The sequence below is a fragment of the Falco rusticolus genome, chromosome 2 (genome assembly GCF_015220075.1).
Source record: "Falco rusticolus isolate bFalRus1 chromosome 2, bFalRus1.pri, whole genome shotgun sequence".
Lineage (NCBI taxonomy): Eukaryota > Metazoa > Chordata > Aves > Falconiformes > Falconidae > Falco > Falco rusticolus.
The window spans coordinates 4589292-4614350 of record NC_051188.1 but is presented as its reverse complement, the minus strand read 5'-3'; the positions used below and the strand labels follow the sequence as shown (position 1 = coordinate 4614350).

At 43.1% G+C, this 25059-nt stretch overlaps 1 protein-coding gene across 3 annotated transcripts in view; it reads left to right on the top strand.

Moving 5' to 3' along the window:
* NARS2 (asparaginyl-tRNA synthetase 2, mitochondrial) overlaps nucleotides 1-25059 on the top strand; it is a 52653-nt gene that overhangs the window by 12907 nt on the left and 14687 nt on the right. For all 3 annotated transcript variants that reach the window (XM_037376001.1, XM_037376002.1, XM_037376000.1), the window contains exons 6-7: nucleotides 4977-5077; nucleotides 18903-19035. In XM_037376001.1, coding sequence (XP_037231898.1) covers nucleotides 4977-5077; nucleotides 18903-19035 — 234 coding nt within the window. The remainder of the gene's footprint in view (nucleotides 1-4976; nucleotides 5078-18902; nucleotides 19036-25059) is intronic.

Sequence of the window (25059 nt, the reverse complement as noted above, 5' to 3'; positions counted from 1 at the left end):
GCACCAGTGAAGGTTGGGAGCTGCTGGGGAGAATCACAGTTAAATCCAACAGTGTTAGTGCCTGTCAGCTGTTTCCCCCTTTAGAGATGCATCATGGTCTGGGAAGTGGCCAGTCTACATGAGACTGGGACTTCAGAGAGGTGCTCAGCAGGGATCAGGATAAGCTGGAACTGAGCTGAAGGAAGGCTTGCTCTTGCATGTTTTCTAGCTCTCCCAGTTTCTGCTCATCATTTCTACTTGGTTCTTCTCTGCCTGTAATTCCACTCCATATTTATGAGATGTTTGTCTCAGCAGAGCCAGCTGCCTGTTGCTCAGTACAAGTCCAGCTGGTCAGAATTAGGACTGGAATCGCAAGGAGGACTTCTTGAAGTTATGAATTTTGCAGTGGTTGTCTAAAAAGGAAAAGCCAGTCATGTTTGTAATGGAACATCACAGAGGGCAGGTCCAGATTAGCGTTGTGGTGATGTGAGGCTTCAGCATTATGGTGTTGTGGGCCTCGGCTAGAGCTGTAGCAGTGATTTCTATAAGCTTTACAAGTCTTCTCTGATCCCTTCATGCATTTGGCTTGCTTAGAGTGAAAGACAGAATCAAATGGTTTATGCTCTCCTGAAGCTAACTGCCTCAAGTAAAAGTTAATACAAGACTGACATCAAAGAGAATAATTTTAAATTAAATCATTAGGCATTTGAGGAGATGGAGAACAAAACGGGTATTAAATGCAGTTGCTCTTGTATTTAGAATGAGAATAAAAAGCCTTTGATGTTGACGTTGAATCCTAGTCTGTTTATAGCGTGTTTTTACTCTGAGACACCAAGATATTTCATACAGATTCCCCCTCCATCTTTTCCCATTGTAATTTGGGTAGTTTTCGGCTGGGGAATCAAGACAACTTGAAAGCAAACACATTATTCCCCACTCTCCACCCCCTGAATCATTTATCAGGTATCTGTTTTGGATTGGGAGATGGGGAAGAAAGTCCATCTAATTGAAATAAAAGCACCACAATGTTGTTGCTTCATTTTGCTAGTCATGGACATGAAAAACAATCTCGCTGGGTGTCAGTAGTGAAGGGATAGCATCACCTACTATTTATTATTTGTCTTCTACCAGTGGCTATGGTTGTATATAATAAAGAAGCAAGCCTGGTCTAAAAGGCTGAGCATAAATCTGGGGCACAGGCACTTGAAAGCATTGCCCTGATCCTGTGCTTGAATGTGTAAATAGGAGGAGCAACCTCTAGTAGGTTAGTTGATATTTGTACATGTGAAATGTAAAGTTGTTAATTACGGGATAGCCCTGTGCCGAAGGGTCCCTTCTAAAGGAAAAGAGAGGCATTTCATTTTTGCTTCGTAGCAAGTGGATTGACTTGTGCAGCTCACAACACCCGTTCATCAAGCTTTGTCTCAAAATGAGGGAGAGGAAGTGGGCGGCTGAGAGACGAGGCAGTCAGATGGTGATGTGGGAGTAAAATTTTGTCTAAATATTGCTATATTCATTCTTCATCTTGTGTTGGAAGCCATCCAGGTGTTGCTCACAATGGAGACATGCATCTTGGGATCTATCAGTGGCCTCTCAAACTGGCTGCAGGTTTTTTAAGTACAGTTCTGCTGTTGACTTTTTCATGCTCTTCCTCCAGTCACTGTTGTGTCTATTTTCCCGTTGCCTCCCTGAGATTACATCTGATTTGGAGAATGAAAAATTATACAAAGTCATTATAAATAAACCAAGCCCCAGCTCCTGGAGACAGCTGTATCCTGTTTGTGGATTTGGGGGGGAAATGTTGAGATTTCATGGCTGATTTCTTCTGTTCTTTTCCTGCTTCCAGTCTGTCTCTTTCTTCTTGTTTAGAAGTTGCATCCTACAGGATTAGGTGGGATTTTTCACTGGTGGAATAAGGAACATAGCTGAATTAAGCTTGCGGTAGGGGAAGCTGGAGTGGTACGTGGCTCTTCTCTTTAGTGTTCTGGCTGTGGCTCTGGAGCTGTGGTATGGGGATATTTGTATGTTTATTAATATCCTTATTGTTTTTGAGCAAATATTCTGGGTTTATTTGAAGAAAACAATAGGGGCCTGCTTATGCATCCTTGGGTTTTGTTGTTTGGTTTTTTTAGAACTGCAAAACCTATGAAACAAAGGAAGCAGTCACAGCCACGAATTGTCATATTTTCATTGATCTCGGTAGAGCAAGGGGAGCTTGCTCTTTTCTTTGGTGTGATGCTGTGAAGAGATAAAACTGCCTTGAGATCTGAGGTCTTTGGCAGTCTCTGTTTAATCTTTGCGATGAGCAGCATTGCTTTTTGAAAACAAAAGCAACACCTTCCAGCTCATTGAGAAAAATGGCAGGTTGTAGAATATCAAAGGCTGGCAAACAAGCCTGAGCCTAGCAACCTTCCTGTGACAAAGCGGGTTGGGGGGGAGTAGGGTGGCTGGAGGCTGTGGCGTACTTAGCTGAGGTAGCAACATTTAGAGTAACTCCTAGGAACTACACTTGGAAAAGTGGGTAGTTTGAACTTATCTCAGAAGAAAGTATTCGTTTGGCAGTGAATGTAGATCAGCCAAACTTCAGATTCAGTTTGAAATTCCTGTCTTTCTCCTGAATCTTTGACTCCTCCAAAGCTTAGGGATGACGGTGAAATATAGAAAATGCTGAAATAATACCCTCATTTTTCTTCATGGGTTTTTTAAAATCTCGGAATTATGACCTCTAGAGATCATGTAATCCATCTCACCATGCTCAAACAGAATCAGCTAGAGCAAGTTGCCCAGGACTCTGTCTTGCTGAATTTTTAATATCTCCCCAAATGGAGACCTCACAGCCTTTCTGGGCAACCTGTTCTAGTGTTTGACCACCCTCACAGCAAATAAACGTTTATTCTTGTTTTCAGATGAAATTTCACGTGTCTTCTTAAAATCTGTGACTATTGTCTCTTGTCCTCTCAAGTGAGCACTGCTGACATGAGTCTGGTTCCTTCTTCATTCCCTTCCATCAGGTGTTTATACACAAGGGTAAGATCCCTCCCTGGCCTTCTCTTCACGCTGAACAGTCCCAGCTTCCTCAGCCTCTCCTCATATGAAAGATAGTGCAGTCCATTAATCATCTTTGTGGCCCTTTGCTAGGTTCTCTCCAGTATGTCCATGTGTTTCTTGTACTGGAAAAGTGAGCAATTCATCTTGTTGAGTCACCAGTGGTGTGCAGAGGGGGAAGGATGCCCTCCCTGGACCTGCTGGCAACACGGCCTAATGCAGCCCAGGAGGCTGGTGACTTTATTTCCCCTGAGGGCTCCTTGCTGTCTTATGGTCATCTTGGTGTCTGCCAGGGAAACCAGTGAAGCACAGTCCTTCTGCTCAAATGACTTTTAAAGTGCTCAACACGGAGGTCTTCTAACTTTTCTGCCTGTAAATTAAAAAGCAAAAACATATCATCGTTTTAATGGGACTATTTTTTAGAGCATTTTTCATAATGAAACACTACACTTGCTAAATTTTCCATTACTCCTAGTTTTTTATGCTAGTGACCTGAAAAAAATGAGGAAAAAATGAAATTAAGCATAAGTTTTTTCAGTGCCTATATAACATGTAAGTTGTTGGTGTTTCCAATTCTATATTGTTTAAATTCTGCTTTTTTTGAAGACTGAATAACAAAAAGATATTGCATTCCCTTCTTTTATTTTCTGATCGCTGTTTGTCTTTTTGCAATGGAGCAAATTCATTTGCCCATGAAAAGGAAATAACACTGATTTTAAAAGTGTTTACTAAAAGTCAGTGCACCTGACACAGAAAATACTCCTCAATTTTCTCATCAGAGTTGAAATTGAATTTTGAAGGCAATGCTTCAAACTTCCAAACCATAGAGATTCCTCTCTTCCCCCCTCACTGTTCATCTCAGTAGCAAAGAATGAAAATTACTTTTGAAGACTGGGATGATAGGTTGGCATCTTTCTTTTGTATGTTGCTGGGCAAATTGTTCTTCCAATGGATATTTCAGAGGGATTTTCATTTTGTATGTCTGCATTTCCCAGAAACATGGGTTGTGGTTTCTCCATCTGCTCCCAAACTCCTAGGTAGACAGAGACTTTAGCTATAAATGTGTTACTTTACCGGGGAGCCAAAAATCAGAGCTACTCTAGAAAATCTGCATTTCTACCACTCTTGTTCTCAGATTTGCTTGTGAAATGGTGAATATGTCCTTCCCGACATATTATTTTACATTTTCTTACCTCCTTCGTTTGTATAATGGCATTCCTAATTCAGCTTATCCATGTTTGAACACATAAGTTACCCAATTTTGAGTGAAATTTAGAGCTTGTGACATGCCCACATGCAAAGGCAAGAGGTGAGAAGTGAAGAGCCACATATTCTTCTAGCTTTGTACAAGCTCTGTGCTGCAGGCAAAGTTTTAGGCAGTCAAACTCCATGTAGCAAGTTACTTCCCACTCAGCTGAACTGATGTAACTACTTGCAATTTACAGTCCCCATTAGTTTGAGAAGTGTGTGAAAGAACTACGTATCCTTTCTCTGTGCTGACCTTCCTCTGTCCAAGCTTTGCTGGTGACACTGGGGTTATGCACCACAGTTCACAAACTTCGTCTGCAATTGTTGTGATACCTATAACCTATATTCTGGTAAGTTACTAAAAGTGAAGGTGGGAACTGTGGTGTTTCTACTTAAAGTATGGCTTTCCACTAGACAGAGGTTATTTGCATCAGACCCCTAGAAAGAGAAGTTCCCAAGAATGCTGTATCTTGTGTGGTTTTTTCTTAATGTGTTTTGCTTGAATAGGTTTTAGAGCCTGTTCACAGTCTGAGCAAAGATGGGAGCATTGTGTTATGACTTACCACACTGCTGGATTCCTTCTCAGCAGTGTTTGGGTTGAATCTCATGTAATTTCTTAAGAGAAATAAGGGAAAATAAGCTGGGAGCTGTGCTTTTTGTTCAAACACCAATAGTTGACTTCTTGCTCGTTCTTTGACTTACAGACATCAAATGAGGGAAGGGAATCTACGGAAAAGAGCCATTTCTTCAATGTACCTGCTTTCCTGACAGTTTCTGGCCAGCTCCATTTGGAGGTGATGGCAGGGTGAGCAAAATGTGAAGTTTTTGGCTTGATCTGTGATATCTTCTCAGGTGGTAATTTTGCCCCATTTGTATCCATCAGGTATCTGCCACATATGCCAGAAATAAATAGAGCAGCAGTGGCTGGATGATGGTGCGAGAGGCCAGCCTAGGCAGGGGAAGATTAGACTGCTTTTTAATTCTGGTCGATCAGTTAGTTTTAAAACTAGGAGTCTCCTGCTGTTTGCCATGGATTGGGAATATTGGATGATGATGTAATCTTGTAGGAATGACTGAAGGATTGTTGCTAACAACTGTAATACCTCAAGTGTCTTTTTGTTGTTGTTCATGTCTGGCATGTCATGGCAAGAAAATCTTTTTCATTGTAGCTATCGCATTCTTTTCCTTTTTCTCCTTTTTTTCCCAGGCTTCCTTTTTGTCTCCTTCAGTCTTCTTGTTGTGTTTCTTTCTTCTGCCAGTTCTCGTTTAACTTGTTTCATGGCTTTCCCACTTGATGCTTTATCACAGAATAGTTTGGGTTTGAAAGGACCTTGACAGGTCATCTAGTCCAGCCCCTCTGCAGTGAGCAGGGACATCTTCAGCCAAATCAGGTTGCTCTGAGCCCTGTCAAACCTGTCCTTGAATGTTTCCAGGGATGGGACATCTGCCGCCTCTCTGTGCCAGTGTTTCACCACCCTCATCATAGATTTTTTTTTTTCTTTCTTAAATCTAGTCTTTGTTCATTCTAGCCAGTAAAGTGATCACAGTCAAATAGTTAATACAGACTTTGATAAAAAAAATATGCTTAAGCTTTTCATGTTATTATTTCATTGAGATTGTTAGGGGTGCAAGTGTCAGTCCGTCAGGGAGACGGTTCCCTTTGATTAGTGAGTTTGGTCCTCATCTACACTGAATTTTCCCAATAAAATAACTGAATTAGTACATTAAACAGATGGAGTCAAACCAGTGCAATCCCTTATTTCAAGGCAGAGTTTTCTGAGAGCTTCCAATGTGGAGTCTCCTTAGACATGGTACTTTAGCCAAATCACTGCTTGCCAGCTGAATGGCTGATAAAGCCTGTCAGAGACCAGATCTCAGGCAGGTAGCACTGCAGCTGTTTTCCACTTGGCAAGGGGGTTTGTCGTGCACTTGCAGTGACTTTAAAATGACTTTTAAAGTGATTAGTTTCTGTCTAGTAGAAATCTCCTGAAAATGAGAGGGATAAAATCCTAGCTTGGCTTGAGAAGATGCAAACTTGGAAGATCTGCTCTTTCATGTCGAGGTTCTGATGAGTTTTTCTAATAGTCTTAGTATTTGCTGTCTGTGCCTCATATCCAGGGTTGAGAACCATTTTTATTTTTTTTAATTTGGTTCATCATTGTTTCACTGTTTAATTGGCTGCTGGTAAATAGCTGCAGTGAAATTGTTCAAAGGGCAAATTTTACGTATAAATCAAAAGGTATAAATTTCTTCAGAAAGCTGTTTTCTGCTTGGCTTGTTCTTTCTGAGAGACACTGTCTCTTCTCAGAACACCTAGATGGCTGTGGTCTGCTGAAATACTCAAGCTAAAGGTTCTTGACGGACAGGATATTTCTCATGTCGTGCCCTGGCTACTGTGAGTGAAGCACAGGTCACCTGGCAGCCAAAGGCTGATGCGTCATCTCAGACATTAGCTGGGGAAAGTTAATGAAGGAGTTTGTTTAACTGTAGGCATGGTGGAGTTTTTGTGTCCCTGAAAGAAAATGGGGTGACATGCATTTGTACATGTTAGATTTAATTGACTGTCATGTGTTGTGACGTTTATTGAAAGACATAATTCCACAAATCAAGTAAGTCCAGAGAAAAAGTGCAGATTGTAATGATTAACTTGAAACACAATCTCACTCTTTCATCAATCTGTTCCCTTTAAATAGTATACAGCCACCTCTGAGATGGAGCAGAAGGCTAAACTGTGCAGATGCAAGACCTGCCTGGTAAATATTTTTCTGCACTGATATCACTCAGGTGCACCTTGCTCTCAAAGGATGGGTAAAAAAAAAAATCAGTGTTCTTCAGCATGCAGTACATCACAGCTTCATGTTTGTATTTTACAGTAGTGTGTTGTTCTTACAGGTATTTTAAATGGATCCAGTGCCATCTAAATTTAGATAAGCTGTGTTTGTTCATAATGGAATGTAGCTGTTTTGTGAACCCGCTCCTTTATTTCATTTAGGCACACTGAGGTTTTGAGGCCTACAACTCAAGTGGTGTTGAATCCCTTCAGTCTTCAAATATAGGTCAGACTCTTCTAGGTGCAGAAGCACCAGTGATGCATCACGGTATTAACCTTCTAGATACTATGAAGGTTTTATCCATGGTTATCAAGTTGGGTCTTACTCTGTGAATAGGTCTTCTACATGATCAAAGAACGTAAGTGCGTAAGAGTAACCAGAGCTCCTTGGCAAATGAATGTGTTGTGTTGATGCTTTCATTGCAAAAGTAGTCAAAACCAGGAGTCCTTCTCCTCAGAAAACAGAAATATTCTGTCTTCCCAATAAACAAAGCAGCCAAAGCAGTATAGATTTGTGTGTTTTGGATTTGATCCTGTGCAATTTACTCTTGTTTTAGCCAGACTAAATTTTTCATGCCCAGAAAAGAAACTATTTTCCAAAAACTCCCTTTAGCTTAAATAAAATATTAACTTGCTGCGCTCTTAAGGCTTTCAGGAGCAACTGGTGCCTGAGAATTTGTGGGAGAAAATGAAGGTAGAAATGCCTGGGAGACCCTTCCCCATCTAGTCTTGGCCCATATCCTGTTGTCACTTGCTGTGGGACATGGGAGCACAGAGACAGATCTTGCAGAAGTCCCGGTAGAAACCAGGGATGGAATAGGCTGGGCATGAGAGGCAGGGAGGAATTTGTCCATGGGGTTTATGTAGGAGGGAACAGAAAGTCAGCTAGGCAGTCATGTCTGTCTGGAGTTGAACTTTTAGCTTTGCAGAGCTCATGAGCAACATCCAAGCTGTGGTTGGAAAAGTCTGGGCAGGGGAGGTATGGGGAAGCCTTACCAGATGTGTCTGGAACCAAAAAGTCTTGTGCTGTCCTTGCTGAGAGTTCATCTGCAGCCCAGAGTATCATGTGCTTATCTGCCTGCATGTTGTCTGGGGCTCAGGGCTCTGTTTTTATGGCAAGGCTGTTTCGTGCTATTCCTGGTAACAGGAGAAAACAGTGAGCCATTTATAATTTCTGAGTTTTTAACCTTTTTTGAGGAAAAGCGGGGAGAGAGGTGTTCCTGCATTTATTGACTGTGCTGTGTGTGCTTGTTATTGAAGGCAAGGTCAGAAAAGTTCGTCTTGTCTCTCAGTATGACACGAATGGCCTAGTTGGCACAACTTCTCATTTCATTGTACTCAATCTCTGCAGTGACAGCATCTAGGTTGACTGCTCAGGGTGACTGAATCATTGTCAGCTGCTATAAATCTGTAGGCTTTTTAAGGTTCTAGAAAAGTCTTTATTCAGTAATACAGCTCTTCCCTTTAGTCTTCCCAGTCTCAGATGAGTCAGTAACGAATGTATGTGGTAGAAGTTTCTAGGACTCTGTGTATGTGTCCCAACTGGTTTTAAATGTCATTGGTTTGCTGTGAAGTCCTTGTGGTATTTCCTTGCCCTGTGATCCTCTGGTGAGGATAAAGGTCCCTTTGGGGACCTGAACTAGGCTGGAGGGTCTGTGACAGCTGAAGATGATTCAGAGGCATGCTGGAGACAGCAAAAACCAGTCTTGCCAAGTACAGCTCACTGGCTGTATTTACTTTTTTTTTTTTTTTTCCTCCTTTCACCCATCTGCACTTCCCACAAGTTCTACCTGCTCCTCTCCTTTCAGCCCCTCTTGCTAACAGTTTACATCATTGTTTTGCATTGATTTTCCTTGTGCCATGTTTCTTTCCAGGCACTGTCCTGCCTTTCGCATCACGAGCTTAACTAAAACTGCCCTTCCTTAAAAGCCCTAGGGGCTATCCCCTCCCTAAATCGCAGAATAAGTTATCTCTTCATTCCTTGCCCTCCCTACCTCTGTTTCTTTTCTCTTACGAAGCCTTCAGTAGGTTTCTCCTCTCTTGTTCATCTCACATTCCCTTGAAATTCCCTCAAATAGGTTGCCTCTGAGCATTTTACCCAACAGCAGCATGCTAGGAGGTTATGTGGAAGACAAGCCTGCTCTTTGCAGTGGTGAACAACAGGAGGACAAGAGACGATGGGTTAGGTTGAAACAAGAAAAGTTCTGCATGCATATAGGGAAATCACTAAGTGATCAGTCAAGCGTTGGAAAAGATTGCTGAGAGAGACTGTGCACTCTTCATCCTTAGAAGTTTTCAAGACCCGGCTAGATAAAGCCTTGAGCAAGCTGGTCTGGCCTTCTTGCTGACCTTACTTTGAACAGAAGACTGGACCACTGACCTCCTGAGATCCCTTCCAGCCTGAATTACACTGTCCTTCCAAGTTTATTCTTGGCTTTATTCTAATTTTCCTCTCCACCAATCTCATACATAAGACCATCTTGGTGAATTATCTCTCTAGTTCACTTTCACTTCAGCATCTCTTCCCAGTACCAATATTTTTCTGCCTAACATAATCTCAGCTTTTCATACTGTCATCTGCCTGTTAACTTCTAGCTATTGAACTTGCTTGAGGTGAAACGTAACCAAGCCCACTCCTCTGTACTCAAGCGCATCCCCTTGATTTCTAAACTATCATGGGTTTTGCTACTGTTCTGCCTATTCCAGGTATTCTGTGCAATCCTGCAACTGTTTTTTCTAGTTTAGAGAGGCTCTAAAAAAATCTCAGTCAGCCAGACCATTTTAGCTGAGTTTGTAGAGAGCTGAAAGCGGTGAATTTCCTGGTGGTTTCAGAAGATACTGAAATCACACTGATTTCACTTTTAAAATACCAGTACTTTAGTGCTTCTCAAAGAATGGAAGAGATGAGGAGAGAGAGAGAGCGAGCTGTGATTTTGGGTTGGTGTTTAAGAAAATGCTGCAGAGCTGAAAAGGTATGTGTTTGAGGCTGCCTTCCATAGAAGAAGCTTCATTTTCACCAGTCTGGTAAACAAAGCCTTAAAATTTTATTCCAAAATGACTTGCTAATGATGGAACAGATTGCATTGTCTTTAAGCAAATATTTGCTCTACATTATACACTTTTAAATACTTTTCAATGCAGCTGCAGGAATGATGTCCAGTTGTATAACACTCCTGTTGCTAAGAAGTAACAAAAATAAGTTTAATTATTTAGCTTGGATGCATGAAAAAAACCTCCGACATTTCTTGCACAACACTTTAGTCTGACTCACAACGCAGACTATTATAATTAGCACACTAACTTCCATTAATTAGGCTGGCACTTAACTGGAACTATAAAAAGCAACTGTGACATGTCTGCTTTTAATCAATTACCACATGCTTCAGTCTGGTTCATTGCTGCTGCAGTGATTGTTAATGACTTTGTATCACCAGGAGGCCAAATGCATGAACTTTGTAGGTACAACAGTGAGCCTAGGGTCACTTGGCAGATTGGAGTTTTATGGTCTGCATGGATATGATGCTGTTCATCCTTTCTGCCCCCCCACTTTTTGGGGGAGGGGAAGCAGGTAATTCCCTTGCAAGAAGCATAATGAGTGTGCTGGGAGTAGCTGCAGCTCAGCTGTGTCCTGGGAATCCACACATGAAGGGCTGAGTGCAGTCCCAGCAGTGGTTTGGACTATGTGCTCTTTCTCTCCTGATGGTAAAAATCAAGTGCAGGTAGCAACAGAAGAAAAGGTTTGATGCTCATCTGGTGAAAGGTCAGCTGAAATTCTTGGTCCTTTTTACAAGTAAGTTAAGATAAACCATTATATATGTGTCTCGAATCCAGCATGCAGTCCCTTTTCCTTCTCTGAACATCTTGTGATCTCTATTCAAAGCAGTAGTAGGTGCTGTAGGATCCATGTCAGCAGATCCCAGCTTCCAGGTTTGTGTAGGGCCTTGCAGCTCAGCTTCATGAGTGTGCCTAGACAAAGCCTTGGGAGCTCCAGGGGGTTTAGAAACTGCTTTGTAAGTTCCAATAGGGCTGTTATAACCCTCTGCCTGCATGTTCCCTGGACCATAGTAGCCACATTCATGGTGGCTTCTGCGAACTTGTTTTACTTTACAACTGAGGCAAGCAAGAAGCCTGCGGGCAGTCTGTTACCGCTGCTCAGCTGACCATCAGTGGCTTACGATGCCGTAGCAAACTCGGTAACATACAAGAACATGAATGTGCCCCCTGTTCAGGCCACAGCTTTTGCTTCTCAAGGAGCCCCTATGCCCCAAGAAGTGGCTCCCGTATGAGATGCGGAGTCAGGCAGCTCCATCCCTTTTTGCTCCCACAGCTTTCCTTAAAACAGATGCATAGATCCAATAGTGAGTGCCTTGAATTTCTTCCATTTGCTGCCATTGCACTCAAGTGGATTATGGATATAGATACATGTCATAGCTGGAACATGTTGCATTTAATATAGCTTTCAGTAATTTTTTTTAGTACAGTTACTTACTTTGTTTAGTTACTGTAGAATTTGTGGCCTTGGAGATTTTAAATAGCTACACCCAAACTTTGAAATGTGGCCTGAACCATGACTCCCTTCGTGCACTAACGCACCCACTGATGTAGTTTCTTGCTGTGATTCATATTTGCAGAGTTCACAGAACCAGTGTCCATCTGAAAAAAACCCTGATTTAAAGGAAAAAATCCTCTTCATAGCTATTGTAATGCAGTTTCTGGAGAATGTGTTTTTTCCACTCTGAAAGGAAAAAAAAAATAACCCAATTGCTCCCCCCCGCCCCACGCTGGTAATGTATTTTTATGACTTAGAGTAGGAGTCACTGGGATGATTTAAGTTTTGAAAAACACCTTTGCTCCCTGTTTTATTTAAATCTTTGAAACATGTTGTATCACTCCTTTCTAGAAGATCTCTGTTAGCTAGGGCATGGGAAATGGTTATTTGAATAAATGCTTAACTATGGTGGCTTTCATCAACTCAGCTTGAGTTATCATTGCTAATTGTTCACTTTATTGACTTTAATTAGAAATAATAATATCAAAAACTAGGACAAAACAAGACTCCACTGAGAATAAAGTACAACAGTGCTGCATAAAAGGGTGGAGGACCCAGGCTGATGAGATCTTTGAGCCTGGAGCAGAAGACATTGTAAGGCTCTGAATAACTATTTCCTTTGTGTCTATTTTCCCCTATTCTCCTGGCATGTGTAAACTAACCACGCAGTGTCTAGGTGTGCTGTGAGTTCTAATAAACAAAATAGGAGGTGCTTTGCCAGATAATTAGGGTATATGGGTCATGTTGTTGTTAATTACTCAAGTGTGCCTGGATCATTTTCAAGCAGAGGTGAATGACCTGGGGGGGATCCTTGTCCCATTTTCTTTTTTTCTTGCCACTGAAGCTGGAGCAGAGGACAAGGGGGGGGGGGGGGGGGGAGCTGGTCCTGGAGCGTTGCAGGAGGGTGCTGCTGCACACAGGACTTGCTGCACACAGGACTTTGGGAGCATGGCCAGACTCTGCCCTTTGGAGGTTGCAGTTGAGGGAAACAGCTGCATTGCTTCAGCCTGACTGGCTGGGGGGGAAGCTGGCACTTCTCAGTCCCTGTCTGGGAACTTAGACAGCATTATTTATTTTTTTATTTATGTATTTATTTTTGGCTGCTTACAAAAGGAAGTACAGTCCCATCTCATCACAGCTGAATTGAAACCTTAGCGCTCAGCACGCTAGCTCTGTTGCCCAGGCCTAAGCCTCACATACTGCTATAAAAGCCCTTGTCAAGATGCAGCTTTTCTCCATCTGCATGTCCTCAAAGGGCAGACAGAAGTGGCACGTTCTATGAGGAATTTTTTAAAACTCATTTTTCTGCTTTTTCTCTGGATAATTTTCACCCCCACCCACCCCCTGCTACCTTTTCAACAGAAATGTGCATTTTCATTGTGCAAAATCCAAACCACCAAACAATAGTAACGGGAGTATTATTTTTACATTGAGGGTAAAAAAAAAAAAAAAAGTATTTCTGTCCACCTCTGAGGGTTATTTTTTTAACACAGTCTACCCAGCTGAAGGATGTGAAATAATCTCACTTACCCACAAACTACTGAGCACCCATACCTCACTAGCATCATTAGGAGCCCTGGGCTGCCAGCTCCTGCAAAAAACTAGACCCTGGAGGCATTGGATCGGTATGTTTGAATGGTTGTCTGTGTGCATGTGGTTTCTTGTGCTGGGCCAGAACATCTTTCAACATAAAAATTCCAGCATCCCTGAACAATCCCAGTCATGCTTGGGTCAAGCACTGCAGCCAGCTGGTGTCTCCCGGCAGCCAAGCAAAGTCATCTGCTTGCTTCAATGGAGTGGGCAGGTCCTCCATACTCAAAATGAATATGGTCTTGCTGGAACAGAGTAGAATTAGATCAGATAGCTGGATTTATTAATTTCTTCCTTTCCTAAGGGGAAGGACAGCGTGGCTGACAAAGCTAAGTTTCTGGGCTTTAGGGTCACCTTGCTTTCCTTTCCTCCTCTGCTGACATCATGTGTTGTTTTGTCCTTGGGTTAGAAGATACTGTTTCTAGATTTTCTTGAAATCTAGATTTTGAGAGGGAAGGGGCGGGGAGGAGGTTGGTGGGTGATGGTGCGAGGGACACAAATCACCTTTCAGCTTCACTCTTCGCTGCAGACCTAGTCAGAGGAATCACCGTATTCGTGTTTATGCAGGCACGTGTAGTATTTTGGGGTGAGGAGGAGGGCACTGTACAAATGAATAGCTGTGTGTACTGGTGTGGTTTACTGCTTAGCCCTGAGTCACAACAACCACCTTCTGCCTCCAGCTGTGTCACTGCCATGTGGTGTGACCTTGGCATAGGCCATAAGCTGACGGTGCAGGGATTGCATCTTCTTGATTAATAGCCTTGCTCAGAGTTATATCCCCTTAGTTCAACAGCACCAGCAGGTCTTTATTATCCTGGGAGCAGCATGGAGTCCTGACTTTGAAAAGGAGCACAATCCGTTCCTGGCTTGGGAACCATTGGCGCAATTAATTATATTTGGATTTCAGTGTAAAAATTGCTAGTTAAGGCAGAGACACTCAGGCCTACAAATATTACGTGAGTTTAATTAAAAGGATGATTTTAAGCAGCTTTGGGCACGAATACTTTATACTTCTCTGTTGGTTTCTGTCAGTGCCTCAGTAATGAATTGTCAATGAGTTCAAATGAAGTGAGCTTTCTTGTGTGGCTTAAAAGCTCTCAAAGGGGGAGAAGTAGCTGCTTCTGAAGAGGGTTTTAGTAGTGTATAAAATAAGGGTGAAAGGGGGGAAGTTTCCCCCTTCCTGGGTGTTCGTAGGGTGGAAACCACAAATCCAGCCTGTGCAAGAACAAGCTGCTACCAAGCAGTTGTCCATGCAGAGGGCAGCTGTGCTCCAGCAACGCATCCAAGTGCTGCTGCCTGTGTTCAGAGGGACTCCTGTAAGCCTGGCCCTAAAAGATGGCTAAGCCCTTTGCTGGGCTGCAGCAAGCAAGCTCAGCGTTTTGCAGGATAGAGCCCTGGCTTTTACAGCATTTCAGTGTGTCAGAGGGAGTGCTGCAAGTATTCTCTTGGCCTCCACATTAAGCTCTCCCGATTTTCCCAGAGAACCGGGCAGAGCAAAATACAGTCCCAGAAAGGGAACAGTTAATTAAGCGGCTCTGTGCTGCCTTCTGGTGTCAACCCCGGCAGCGCCTGTGAACTGCATAAATGCACTGGGGCTTGCTGTCCAGAGCTCTCATCTGGGTGAAGCTGCCTGCAAAGAGACTCATTTCAAAGCCTCTCTTGTGTTCTTTGCTAGCACGTACAAGGGCAGTGTTACAGACATTACTGCTCTGTCTGTGATGGCTAAGGAAAAGGGCTCAACAGATTAGTGGGCTCTTTTTTTTTTTTCTTCCCCCCCCCCCCCCCGTATGTATGCTTTTGTTGGAGATGAGGAATTAGCACTACTGATTTTTTTTAAAGACTCTTGAGTGACCACAACCCCAACTGACCTAGGCACTTTCTGAGGCTTAGCCAGAATTTTCAAGTTATTTTTAAATGATGGAAGCCTTGCAGAGGTCTGGGAATGTTAAATGATTGATTATTTGCATCGTAGAGCATAGGAGTCACAGTCCTGGACTGAGGCTCCATTGTGCTAGGTGCTGAATGCACACAGAACAAAATGACTGCTTTTGCCCTCGCTGCCATGAAATTGGTGTGGAGTCAGCTCCCATCCTTCTTTACTAATGCATTTATACATGCTCAGTGTGATACAGCAGTGTATCAAATCACAGATACGTTTTTTAATAGCAGATGAAGTACGAATAAAGGTCGGATTTGTGTGGCGTGCTTTTGCTTAATGTCTTGAACCACAGAGCACAGTAAACAGTATGTGAAAGCCTGGATGAAAAATAATTGGTCGTGCTTGGAGGTGATAACAGTGACTGTATATATATATATTTTTAGCTCTGTTTCTCTGTTATACCCAGGCTTCTGGTCAGTGCTGCATTGCCATTACCAGATGACTTGCATTTACTGCATTCCTTTGATCGCTTTGCCAGCATGACATCTGGCTAATTTCCCTTTGCCAGGGTCCCAGAATCGTGGTGAAGTTCTCACAGTTATTTGCATCTATATTTTTTCCCTTAATGATTAGCCTGAGAAATGAATTATTCCCACCACCACCACCCCCCCAAGATGTGGGTTTATTTGGGGTTTGGGGTTTGGCTTCCCCCGCCACCTCTTCTTCCAAGGGCCAGGCAGGCAGATTCAGCCCTACACCAGTGGAGCTGGGCTATCACAAAGCCCTTACCCCTACTGTCGTTGAGCTTGACTACCTTGAGATAGTCCATGAAGTTACAGCGCTAATGGTTCGTTTTGGAAAAATAGGTGGTTCTCAGCGTACAACTTAAGAGAAGATTGGTCCCAACAGGATGCCTAGAACTGAGAAAAGTTAGAAATCGGTTCCTGTGGGATTGTTCTGTACTTGTCCTCTTCAAAAGCTCCATCTTGAACACAGAGGGGCTTTAATCTTGCAGCACAAAATCAGTCTGTGACTGTGAAGTGTTAGACCATGGTTGACATCTTGGAGCAGTAAGAGCGGGGTTTATGGTTTTTATTAATTTTAGGTATCTTGCAGTCAACAAGCCCCTTGGAAGGTAAGTAACTAGTTGTCATGCTTAGGCTGCTATTCAGTGGGAAATACGTAGAGTTCAAAGTACTCATAGTAGCCTGCATTGCTGGAGAGAGTCACCTGCAACAGTAACCTACAGTAACTGCAGTGTCAGTGCCTCTGCTGAGAAATGTGTCTCTCACTGAAGCCAGGCTGTTGCTCTGTGGGACAGGATCTCCTGCTAGCCGGCTGGTATCACACTTTAAAATGTTACTTTGAAGACTTGATGTCAGCACAAAATTAAGAGACCTGCACATCAAGCCAAGCAGACCCGAGTAGGTACTTGAGCAATTTCAAGCTTTTCAAAATATTCTTGTCTTGTGGCCCAGTTGAACTTGTGACTGAACTCATTTACTTAGGATAGATTCCTTCTTTAACTGAAGAGCCCCAAACTGAATTGTTTTAGTAAAAGCCTGAAACGTGAGCACGGCTAGCACAAGAACCTGCGTCTCCTTTTTCCCACTGCAGACTAACCTCCGTGGCCTGGCAAGCAAAATTTTTTGACCAGTTCTACCTTAAACATTGAACAATTTTGGTCAAGTGACTCATTGTTTCATATTTGTTGTTTGTATTGCTATAGCAGTTGAAGTTCTTAAGCTTTGGATCCAAGACCTTGTTGTGCCAGGTGCTGTAGGAACATGGGAGGGAAAAAAAAAAAAAAAAAAAAAAAGCCCAACACCAACAAAAAGGCCTTCTGAGGAATACATGCATTTCTGTATAACCTAAGCCAACAGACGGCTACAGATGGGGAAGCACAAGGAACTGATGAGATAATACTGACCTGTGCCATGAGTAATAGTCTTGGTGCATCACTTATCTAAACATTGCTGAGGTTTTACAGACGCTATAGCAAAGGGCAGTTTGAAGGAGGGTGATCAAGTGATGGCAGAAGTTTATAGTAACATCGCAGCAAGTGAGGAAAGCAGGAGAGGGAAAAGAGGCTTGCTGAAAATGATGCTTGAGGAAAGATGTTTGCTGCAAAATCTAGTTAGTGTTGTAGATGCTGTGGTCATGCACAAGAGAGTGCAGGTACAGAAGCAAAGTAGAGACACAAAGTGTCTTGGAGCAGGGAAAGCGGAGCCGGTGGGGTAATAAAGCATACAGGCAGGGTACATATTCATAGCCTTGACCTGGAACTTTCTTCTGGTGTGCTTACTACTAGCCACTCCGGGGGGGGGGGAAAAGGGAAAAAGAAAGTGCTGTTTCTTTGGATTGTAACCTTTAACCATCATGTGACACGAGGGAACAGATGAGTGAAGCTGAATGTGTGTGTTCCTTTATTTGTAGTGCAGATGCCTCCATAAGGGCTAAAGGATAACCGCCGCTTGTTGTAGCATTGTTTATTTAAACTTCAGTTTGACAAAATTAGCCTGTGCAGAAACCAGAGCGAACATCCTCTTTTAAGTTCAAAGCTTGCAGAGCAAGATGCAAGTCAAATGCCAAGCCCAGCAATTAGCATGCACCCTTTCATGAGCGTTAAACTGTGCTTAATCTCTACTGATCAGGTTCTTTTTCTCCTACACACTGTCTACAGCTAAAAATAATGTCAAGTTAAAGATGTGCTGAAGATAGTAGCGGCCCAGTCTGTGGTTTTTCTGAAGCAGTTCTCTCTCTCCCCAATCGTGTTTTTGCTTCCCATGCAGCATGAGAGGAAACACAGCTGGCACAGCATCTGTTTGGGGAGGTCTCACTGGCTTGAGAATGTCCAGGAGCCCAAGTGCTCATAGCCCACAGTGTAAAAGGTGTTGCTTGGAGAGCAGCTTCCCAACGGTAAAAATAAAACTTTTAAAGGTGTGTTGCTGTTTGATAGGAAAGTTTCTTACAAAGGAAGTGGAGGTTCAAGGCGGCTTTTGTATCCTGTGTAATGCAGCGTGATGTGACTGGAGAACAGGAGAGGATGTATTTAAATAGACTTCCCAGAAGGCTGATGGAGAAATAGCTTCATAATAGGAAACGCATTGGTTGCTTTGGCATAAAATGATATCCCAGATGTCTTCTTTGCAGTAGGGACCCCTTTTAGCTGAACCGGTTTTAGCTGTGTGGAAGGAGCCTACTTCTTGATCTCGAAGGCTCTTTCGGCAGTACGCCTTGGTCTTGCCACTAGAGGGGGACTGGAAGCCGTGAAGCATCCATCCGTCCTGCTGGGCTTCACTAGCCACCTGGCTGCCAACACCGGCCAGCAACTCCAGCAGCAGGACCCTCTCTGCTCTGTTGAGCTCTGGGGTGTCACAGCACCCATAAACATCGGACCGTGCAGCCAAAGAAACGTGAAGGGAAGTGGATGAGGGGACCCTGCTTGGTACCATGTCTGGTGCTTCTCCAGGGATCTGGCTCTGCAGAATATTGGGGGTTTAGTTCCACACAGCTACAAAAAGTGTCTTGAGCACAAGTGGCGTTCAGTGAAAGCTGAACAGGGTTTAACCTCCCAGAGTCATGGAGGGATGTGAATAATCTCTCTCCATGCCTGGAAGAAGGAGCGTAACAGCAGCATACCTAGCAGTGCCATTGCACTGGAAAAAGATGGAATGGTGACATGAGTGCTTCCAGATCCTGGGAGAAAAATAAGGAGTTTAAGTCTAACAGACTGTCTTGTGTGCTGGGCCTGACCTAACCTGTTTCTTGTCACCTCGCAGGGCTTTTACTCGTGTGTTCACCTTTGGCCCAACGTTCCGAGCGGAAAACTCACAGAGTCGCCGGCACCTGGCGGAGTTCTATATGGTAGAGGCTGAGCTGTCCTTCACTGAAAGCCTCCAAGACATCATGCAGGTGGGCACTCTAAATGTCTATGAAGGACTGGTGTCAGAACTTCCTCTTCCCAGAGCTGTGCTCCTTGCCCTCAACTGAGGTCACAGCTCCTCTCACCCTTTGTGAGCCACGTAGAGGTTGCACAGGGACTTCCCGAGAATGAGTTTGCTCAACAGAGGCGAGGCCACAGAGAGGATTTGGAAGAGAAGATATAAGTGCAAACAGAGCCCTCATCTCAAGGGGAGGCTGCACAGTTGCTGTATTGTCAGGAAAAATGTAAATGTGCTTGACTGGTGCTAATGAAAGCAGCACTCTCCCCTTCAAAACCTTCAGCATCTCTCCAGTGAACGAGCAGTATTTATACAGTGTGTCCCTTGATGTGCTCTGTAAAGAGCTCCTTGAAACCTGCATTGAAATCTGAAGTAGAAACAGTCCCTGGTATATGCTATTCACTGTGGCTTTAGCAGAAGACTGAAAGAAGTCCTTAGCTAACTTTTGGGTTTTCGGGATTTACCTCCCAGTTACAGTTTAACCACATGAGGGATGTTAATCCATTTTACTAGTAACAGCATAAGCCAACTTATGCCCAGTTGGACTTGTGAGTAAACATCCACACGTGCTGTCATACATCGGATAAGCTCCTTGGAAAGCTATTGGAGAAAGAGTCTTAAAAAGAAAAAGACCTGAGGCGCTGGCTACAGATTTATAAAATAACATCCAGGTGGTGGTTTCTTCAGCCTGAGTCATATACAGCCTGCTGAGTCAGTATGGCTTGACAGCAGAGCTAACATAGTCCCTCTCTTGTGTGTGCTGCTTTCTGCATTTTGGATGTCTGGGTGGAACCGGGCTGTGTGGACTGACATGTACACTGCATCTCTTTGCTCCATCATTATTAGCATCCCATTCTTTCTTTTCTCTCTCCTTTTCTTCAGAACATCGTGTATTGTTAGAGCATAGCATATGTATATGTTTACGCCTTACTTCCTGAGCCCCCTGTTTCTCTGGGGGGCTTCTTCACTGCTTCTATTGGAAGACCTTGCTTATTGTACTAGATAAGTGCTGACTGAGCCCTTGAACACAGCGTGAACATATGTGTACTCTTGTGCTGAGAACCCTAATTTCTTGGCTGTTGAAGTATAGACAGCCAGATCAGACAATTCAGAGAATTAGATTTGAGAACTGTTTGGGAATGTGTAGGGCTTTAATTTGTAGGGAAAAGAGGAACTTCTCCCCTTGGCTTGGCTTTTGCTGTTGCTAAACATCTTGTGAAGTCTCAGCTTGTGCTCTTGTCTTTCACTTCTTTCCCTGTAACAGAAAGTCTCCTAGCAGCTATCATTGTGCATTCCTCATAGCAAGTCTACATTGCAACATGCTTACTTTTGTGATGTTCTTAGTGTTGCAGAAGTGGAGTTCCCATTTTGTTTATTTTTAAATCATTGGGCAATCTCTCTTTTAAAAACATCTCCCCCCCCCCCCAAAAGAAAAAAAAACACAAACAAAACCACAAACCAAAAACTGACAGCTGCACTAAAGCCTAAGTTAAGTTCCTTTTCCCCTGCATAACTGACCTAAATTCAGTGTTCTCTCATGTATCTGCCCGTTGGGCAGTTTGTCTGTTTGTTGTCATCTGCAAGTTCTTTGTTTGGTGCAAAACACGCAGTTGAAAGCCTTGGGGGCTCTTGGCCAGAGTTAGCATCTGAACTTTGTCCTCACATAAAGAGCTGGATTGTTTAAAATTTATTTTTAAAATTGGTATTCAACATTTGGACTGAATACCTCTAACTTGAGCGAGTTAGTGTGCTGGGAATGCTCAGCTTCTTCAGGGACATCTTGAAGTATTTGGTTATATGCCATTAAAGAAGAGCCTTGCTACAAAGATGTATGTGTTTACCATTTACTGATGAGGCTTGAGGTTTTTCTCTCAGCCAAAGCTCCAAAAGAAACATAACTTTCCTTACAAAATAAAATTTAAAAGATTTAATAGCAAAGTTAGGTGTATTTGGGAGCAAAGGGTCTGAAATCTTAAGCAATGGCCTTTTTTCCCCTCTAATTGCAGAGTAGTGCCCAGTTATTCCTAAATTAGTAGCACAGTTCCTGTGAAGTCTCATGCATCTTGATCATGCCATCTAAATTTCTGTTCTGTGCCAAAACATGTTTTAGAGCTACAAAGAAGCCTAAACTCTCACAGTATTGGTTTCACAATACTTTCTGTGGAAAGGCCCACGTGCTCAGTGCAGTACTGTACGCTCTGTGGCTGGGTGATAATATTACTACTTCAGTGTTCAGCGTGTGTAAGTGTATCCGAGGAGACGCTTCTGTGGCGTCTTTCCCTAAGAGTCTAGTCAGGGAGTTCAGTCAAGTTGCCCCAAGACACACTTCCTCCAAAATGGATGAGAAAGAAAGGGAGTAAGACAGTGGAAGGGGTCTAATTCATGTGGAAGTATCTGGACTCACTGGAGCCATTGCCTCTCCAGTCTCATCTGTCCTCTGAGGTGCCTGCTCTGCCGCCCTCTCCCTCCTTCTGCAATGCTGTGTCATGTAGCCATGTTTGTAGGTCATTATCTTCTATTTCTCATTCCACTGTCTTGGTGGTGCCGTGGATTTAAAGGATCGCACTTCACTCATGATACTAACAGAGTCTCAAAGAGGCCATATGATGCAGTCATTACTGAATTTCATCAAATGCACATACAAAACCATGCTAAAAAAACATATTATTTAGGCTGTAAAGTTAAGAAGTGCCAGCAGGAAGTTTTCCTGAGGACATTTTTGGGAGTTTATGCATAGTGTTAGTCTTCCTTAACAAGATCACTTCCTAGCACCATTGTCCCTTTAAGAGATGGGGAATAAATCTCTTTAAGATGGAGAATACGATTTAAAACGCAGTATTTGAGCTCTGTCCTGAGGGCAGAAGTATTGCCTTCCACTGGTTATGTACTTCATCAAAATTAATTTGCTGTCATTACAGCCCAGTGACAGGGAGCATTATTACCTCCATTTGACAGAAGGGAATTCGGGCATGAAATGAAATGTACGGTAGCACTGATTTTAGGTGTCGGTTTCAGGGACCTTAGATCTGAGACATGGGTGTGGTTTGATCTCCAGAATAGTTTGCAGTCAGAGTACTTTTTGTCTTCAGTGCCGAGGCTAAAATAGTTGGGTAAAACTGACTGCGATCTCAAGGGAAGAAACACTAATAATCACATGGGAAAGGTTTGTTCCAAGTGCCTTGTGCAGGGCTCTTCAGGGTCATTAGGTCATCTGCAGGGCTCCTTCTTTGCAGTGACATCCAGCTGCTATAGCTGGTGCTCTTTGTTTCCTAACTTCCATCAGCATTTATTCGATGGCCAGTGAAGCAGCGGTCTGACAAAGAAGAGTCTCCTTCCTTTCATAACAACAGCATCTCTCCAGAGCGGGTCCTGAGCTGTTGGTTATATAGAGTGAGGAGACATTATGGCCAAGATCAGATGCAAATCTCTCATCATACACACATACGGTGTGTGTGAGCAAGCATGAAGGCAAGAAATAGTGGTCCACTTGGTGAATGTTTCCTATGTAAATACCCTGTGGTCTATGCTGCATCCATGTGCATGCCCCAGGTAAATACTGATTTTTTCCTGGAAGTGTCTTATGTAATAAAGATGATGATTTGAACCGTTCTTGTAGTGCATAGCACCTTCAACAGCTGCTGCTGACATTTACTGCTATTTTGTTGATGGTTTCCTCTGTTTAGCTCTGGTCGTACTTTTATTTTGGAAGAGGATAAGTTGTAGTATCAAAAGATCCAAGTTAAAATTAAACAATACAGATGGGGGCTGCTCCTAATCAAAATTGGACAGCTAACTACTAAGTTCCACACAACATCAGGGAAGGCCAAGACTGATACTGCTAAACTTCTCTGTAAGGTGAAAATCAAGAGGGTAACGCTGGGAGGGATGAGCGAGAAGGGAAAACTTTTACCTCTGCCCTCCTGCCAGCAAAATTTCTACATTTCCATTATGAAGCAGCCAAAGGGGTTTTTGGTCATCAGGAGTCCTACCTCTGAGATGACCTACTTGCTGTGATTCCAGTGGCTTTTTCCTTGTGTAGGTCTCCTATCAAACATGTTTCTTTCAGGATATGTTCAAACCAATCGCTTTGCCTGTATCTCCAGCTCGCATGTTCCCTTAAACCAGCAAGCCAGTGGTTATGCTTCTCCACTCATTTTTCATATAGCCTACTTTCCAGTCCTTCATTATATTATCTGCTTAAAGCTGTAACTTCTCAGTTTGAGAGCTTTTTTCTCCGCCCGCCTTCTTTTTTTCTCTTCGCTGTTCGTGCCTAGTACACATTTGGCATAAATAAGAATAAAAGCAGTGAGGAGGCCAATGCATGACCCACGTGTCTGTCTTTTTTGCCAGGATAAAACCTCAGTCTCAAACCTGGAAATATTTCTCAGATTGTTTTTCCCATACCACCCACATCTTTTTTTCCACAAGAGGAAGCTGCTTATGTTGAATGCTGTGGGAACCTAATTGTTACTTTATCGCACAGTGAGGAAAAAAAGTGCTAATTAAACAACATGCTTTTCTGAAACCAGATGATACTTTCATTTTCTAGAAAGAGGAAGCTTAATGTAAAATCCCTTCGTCTCTGGCTGGTGAAACCAGATGAATTGCCAAGAAGTTTTCTAATTTCATTTGCATAAGGCCTTTTCTAGCTACTTTGAAGAAAGTTCAAAGCTGAATGGTTATTTGCCGCTCAGCAGCAGGAATGCCAGCTTTTCATTTCCTCTGTGTTTGAGTACCAGTAAGGGTAAAACGGTTCATCTGCATATGATAATGCTGTTCCTTTATTTGGATCTTCCCTTTTTAAAAAGAGGACCCAGATTGATCCAGGAGTCTGGAGGCTGAGTTTGGCTCCAGAGGAATGAAACGGGACTGATATACCAGCTTCTCTAGGCTGTTGGGATGCAGAGATGGTTCATCAGCACTTTGCGACAGGTGATGAAGTATGTTCTTCTAAACATGAGAGTTTGAACAGTGTGCCTGCAATCTTGGTTATGTCAGTAGCCCAGCTTCTTCTTTTCTGTGCCTTTTGTTCCGTTTAACACTGTGAGATCTGGTTCCTTGGCAGGCAGACACCTGCTTCTTCCTCAGATCTGCTGACTGAACGTCAGGTTCATCTTTTTACAGTTAGTGACCCCTGGGCTTTGTGGTGTCTAGGGGCTGCTACCAGCCTAGATACCATTGGTGGATACTTTGCTTCTCTCAACTCTGCAATTAATGAAGCAGTTGTTATACTCACAGAAAAAAGAAAAGAAAAGAAAAAAAAAAACCAAACCAGGAGTGTGCCAGGACTTTGAGGTGCTTTTTGTTGGGAAAAACCTGGTCCCATCCCGGGTTGAGGTGACGTGCAGTCCAGCTGCATTGCTCTTTTCCTTACAAAGGCAATGAGAATAAGGAGTGTGATTTCGAAGAAGAGTTGGGATCATCAGTACTGCACAGGTATCAACTACCTGCTTTCTGCAGGCATAAGACTATGAGGAGTTATGGGAACTCTTAATCTGCACAACAGCAAGCGTCTCAATGGTCTGCTTTGCTTAACCTAAAGAGAAAACTACTCTTAAAAGGTTCACAATGCAGTGGCATCCCACGTGGGTGGTTGGGTTTTTTTGTTTGGAACCCAAATGGCATTTTAATTTCTTCATGGGTGAAGCCCATTTTACTGGATAAGCATATCCAAATTGGATGATAATGTCATTTAGTTAATCCACACTAGTTTAGGGAAATGAAACCACATCTTTTTTTAGTTTCTCAAACATCCCTGCATTGATGTGTCCTCCGCTTTAGGTCTCTGCTCATCTCTGTACGTGTTCTCTTTGCTTTGCTTTTACTGCCCAGAGTCTTTCTAGCTGGGCTCTGTTTGATGGGCTTGCTCTACACAGTACACATTTATTCTCCTCTTTACTTCTGCCTCTCCTTAAAACAAAGCAGAAAACCAGAATCGCTCGTTACAAGACAGACACCTCGCTAATAATTAATCTGAGACCAGTCACCACAAATG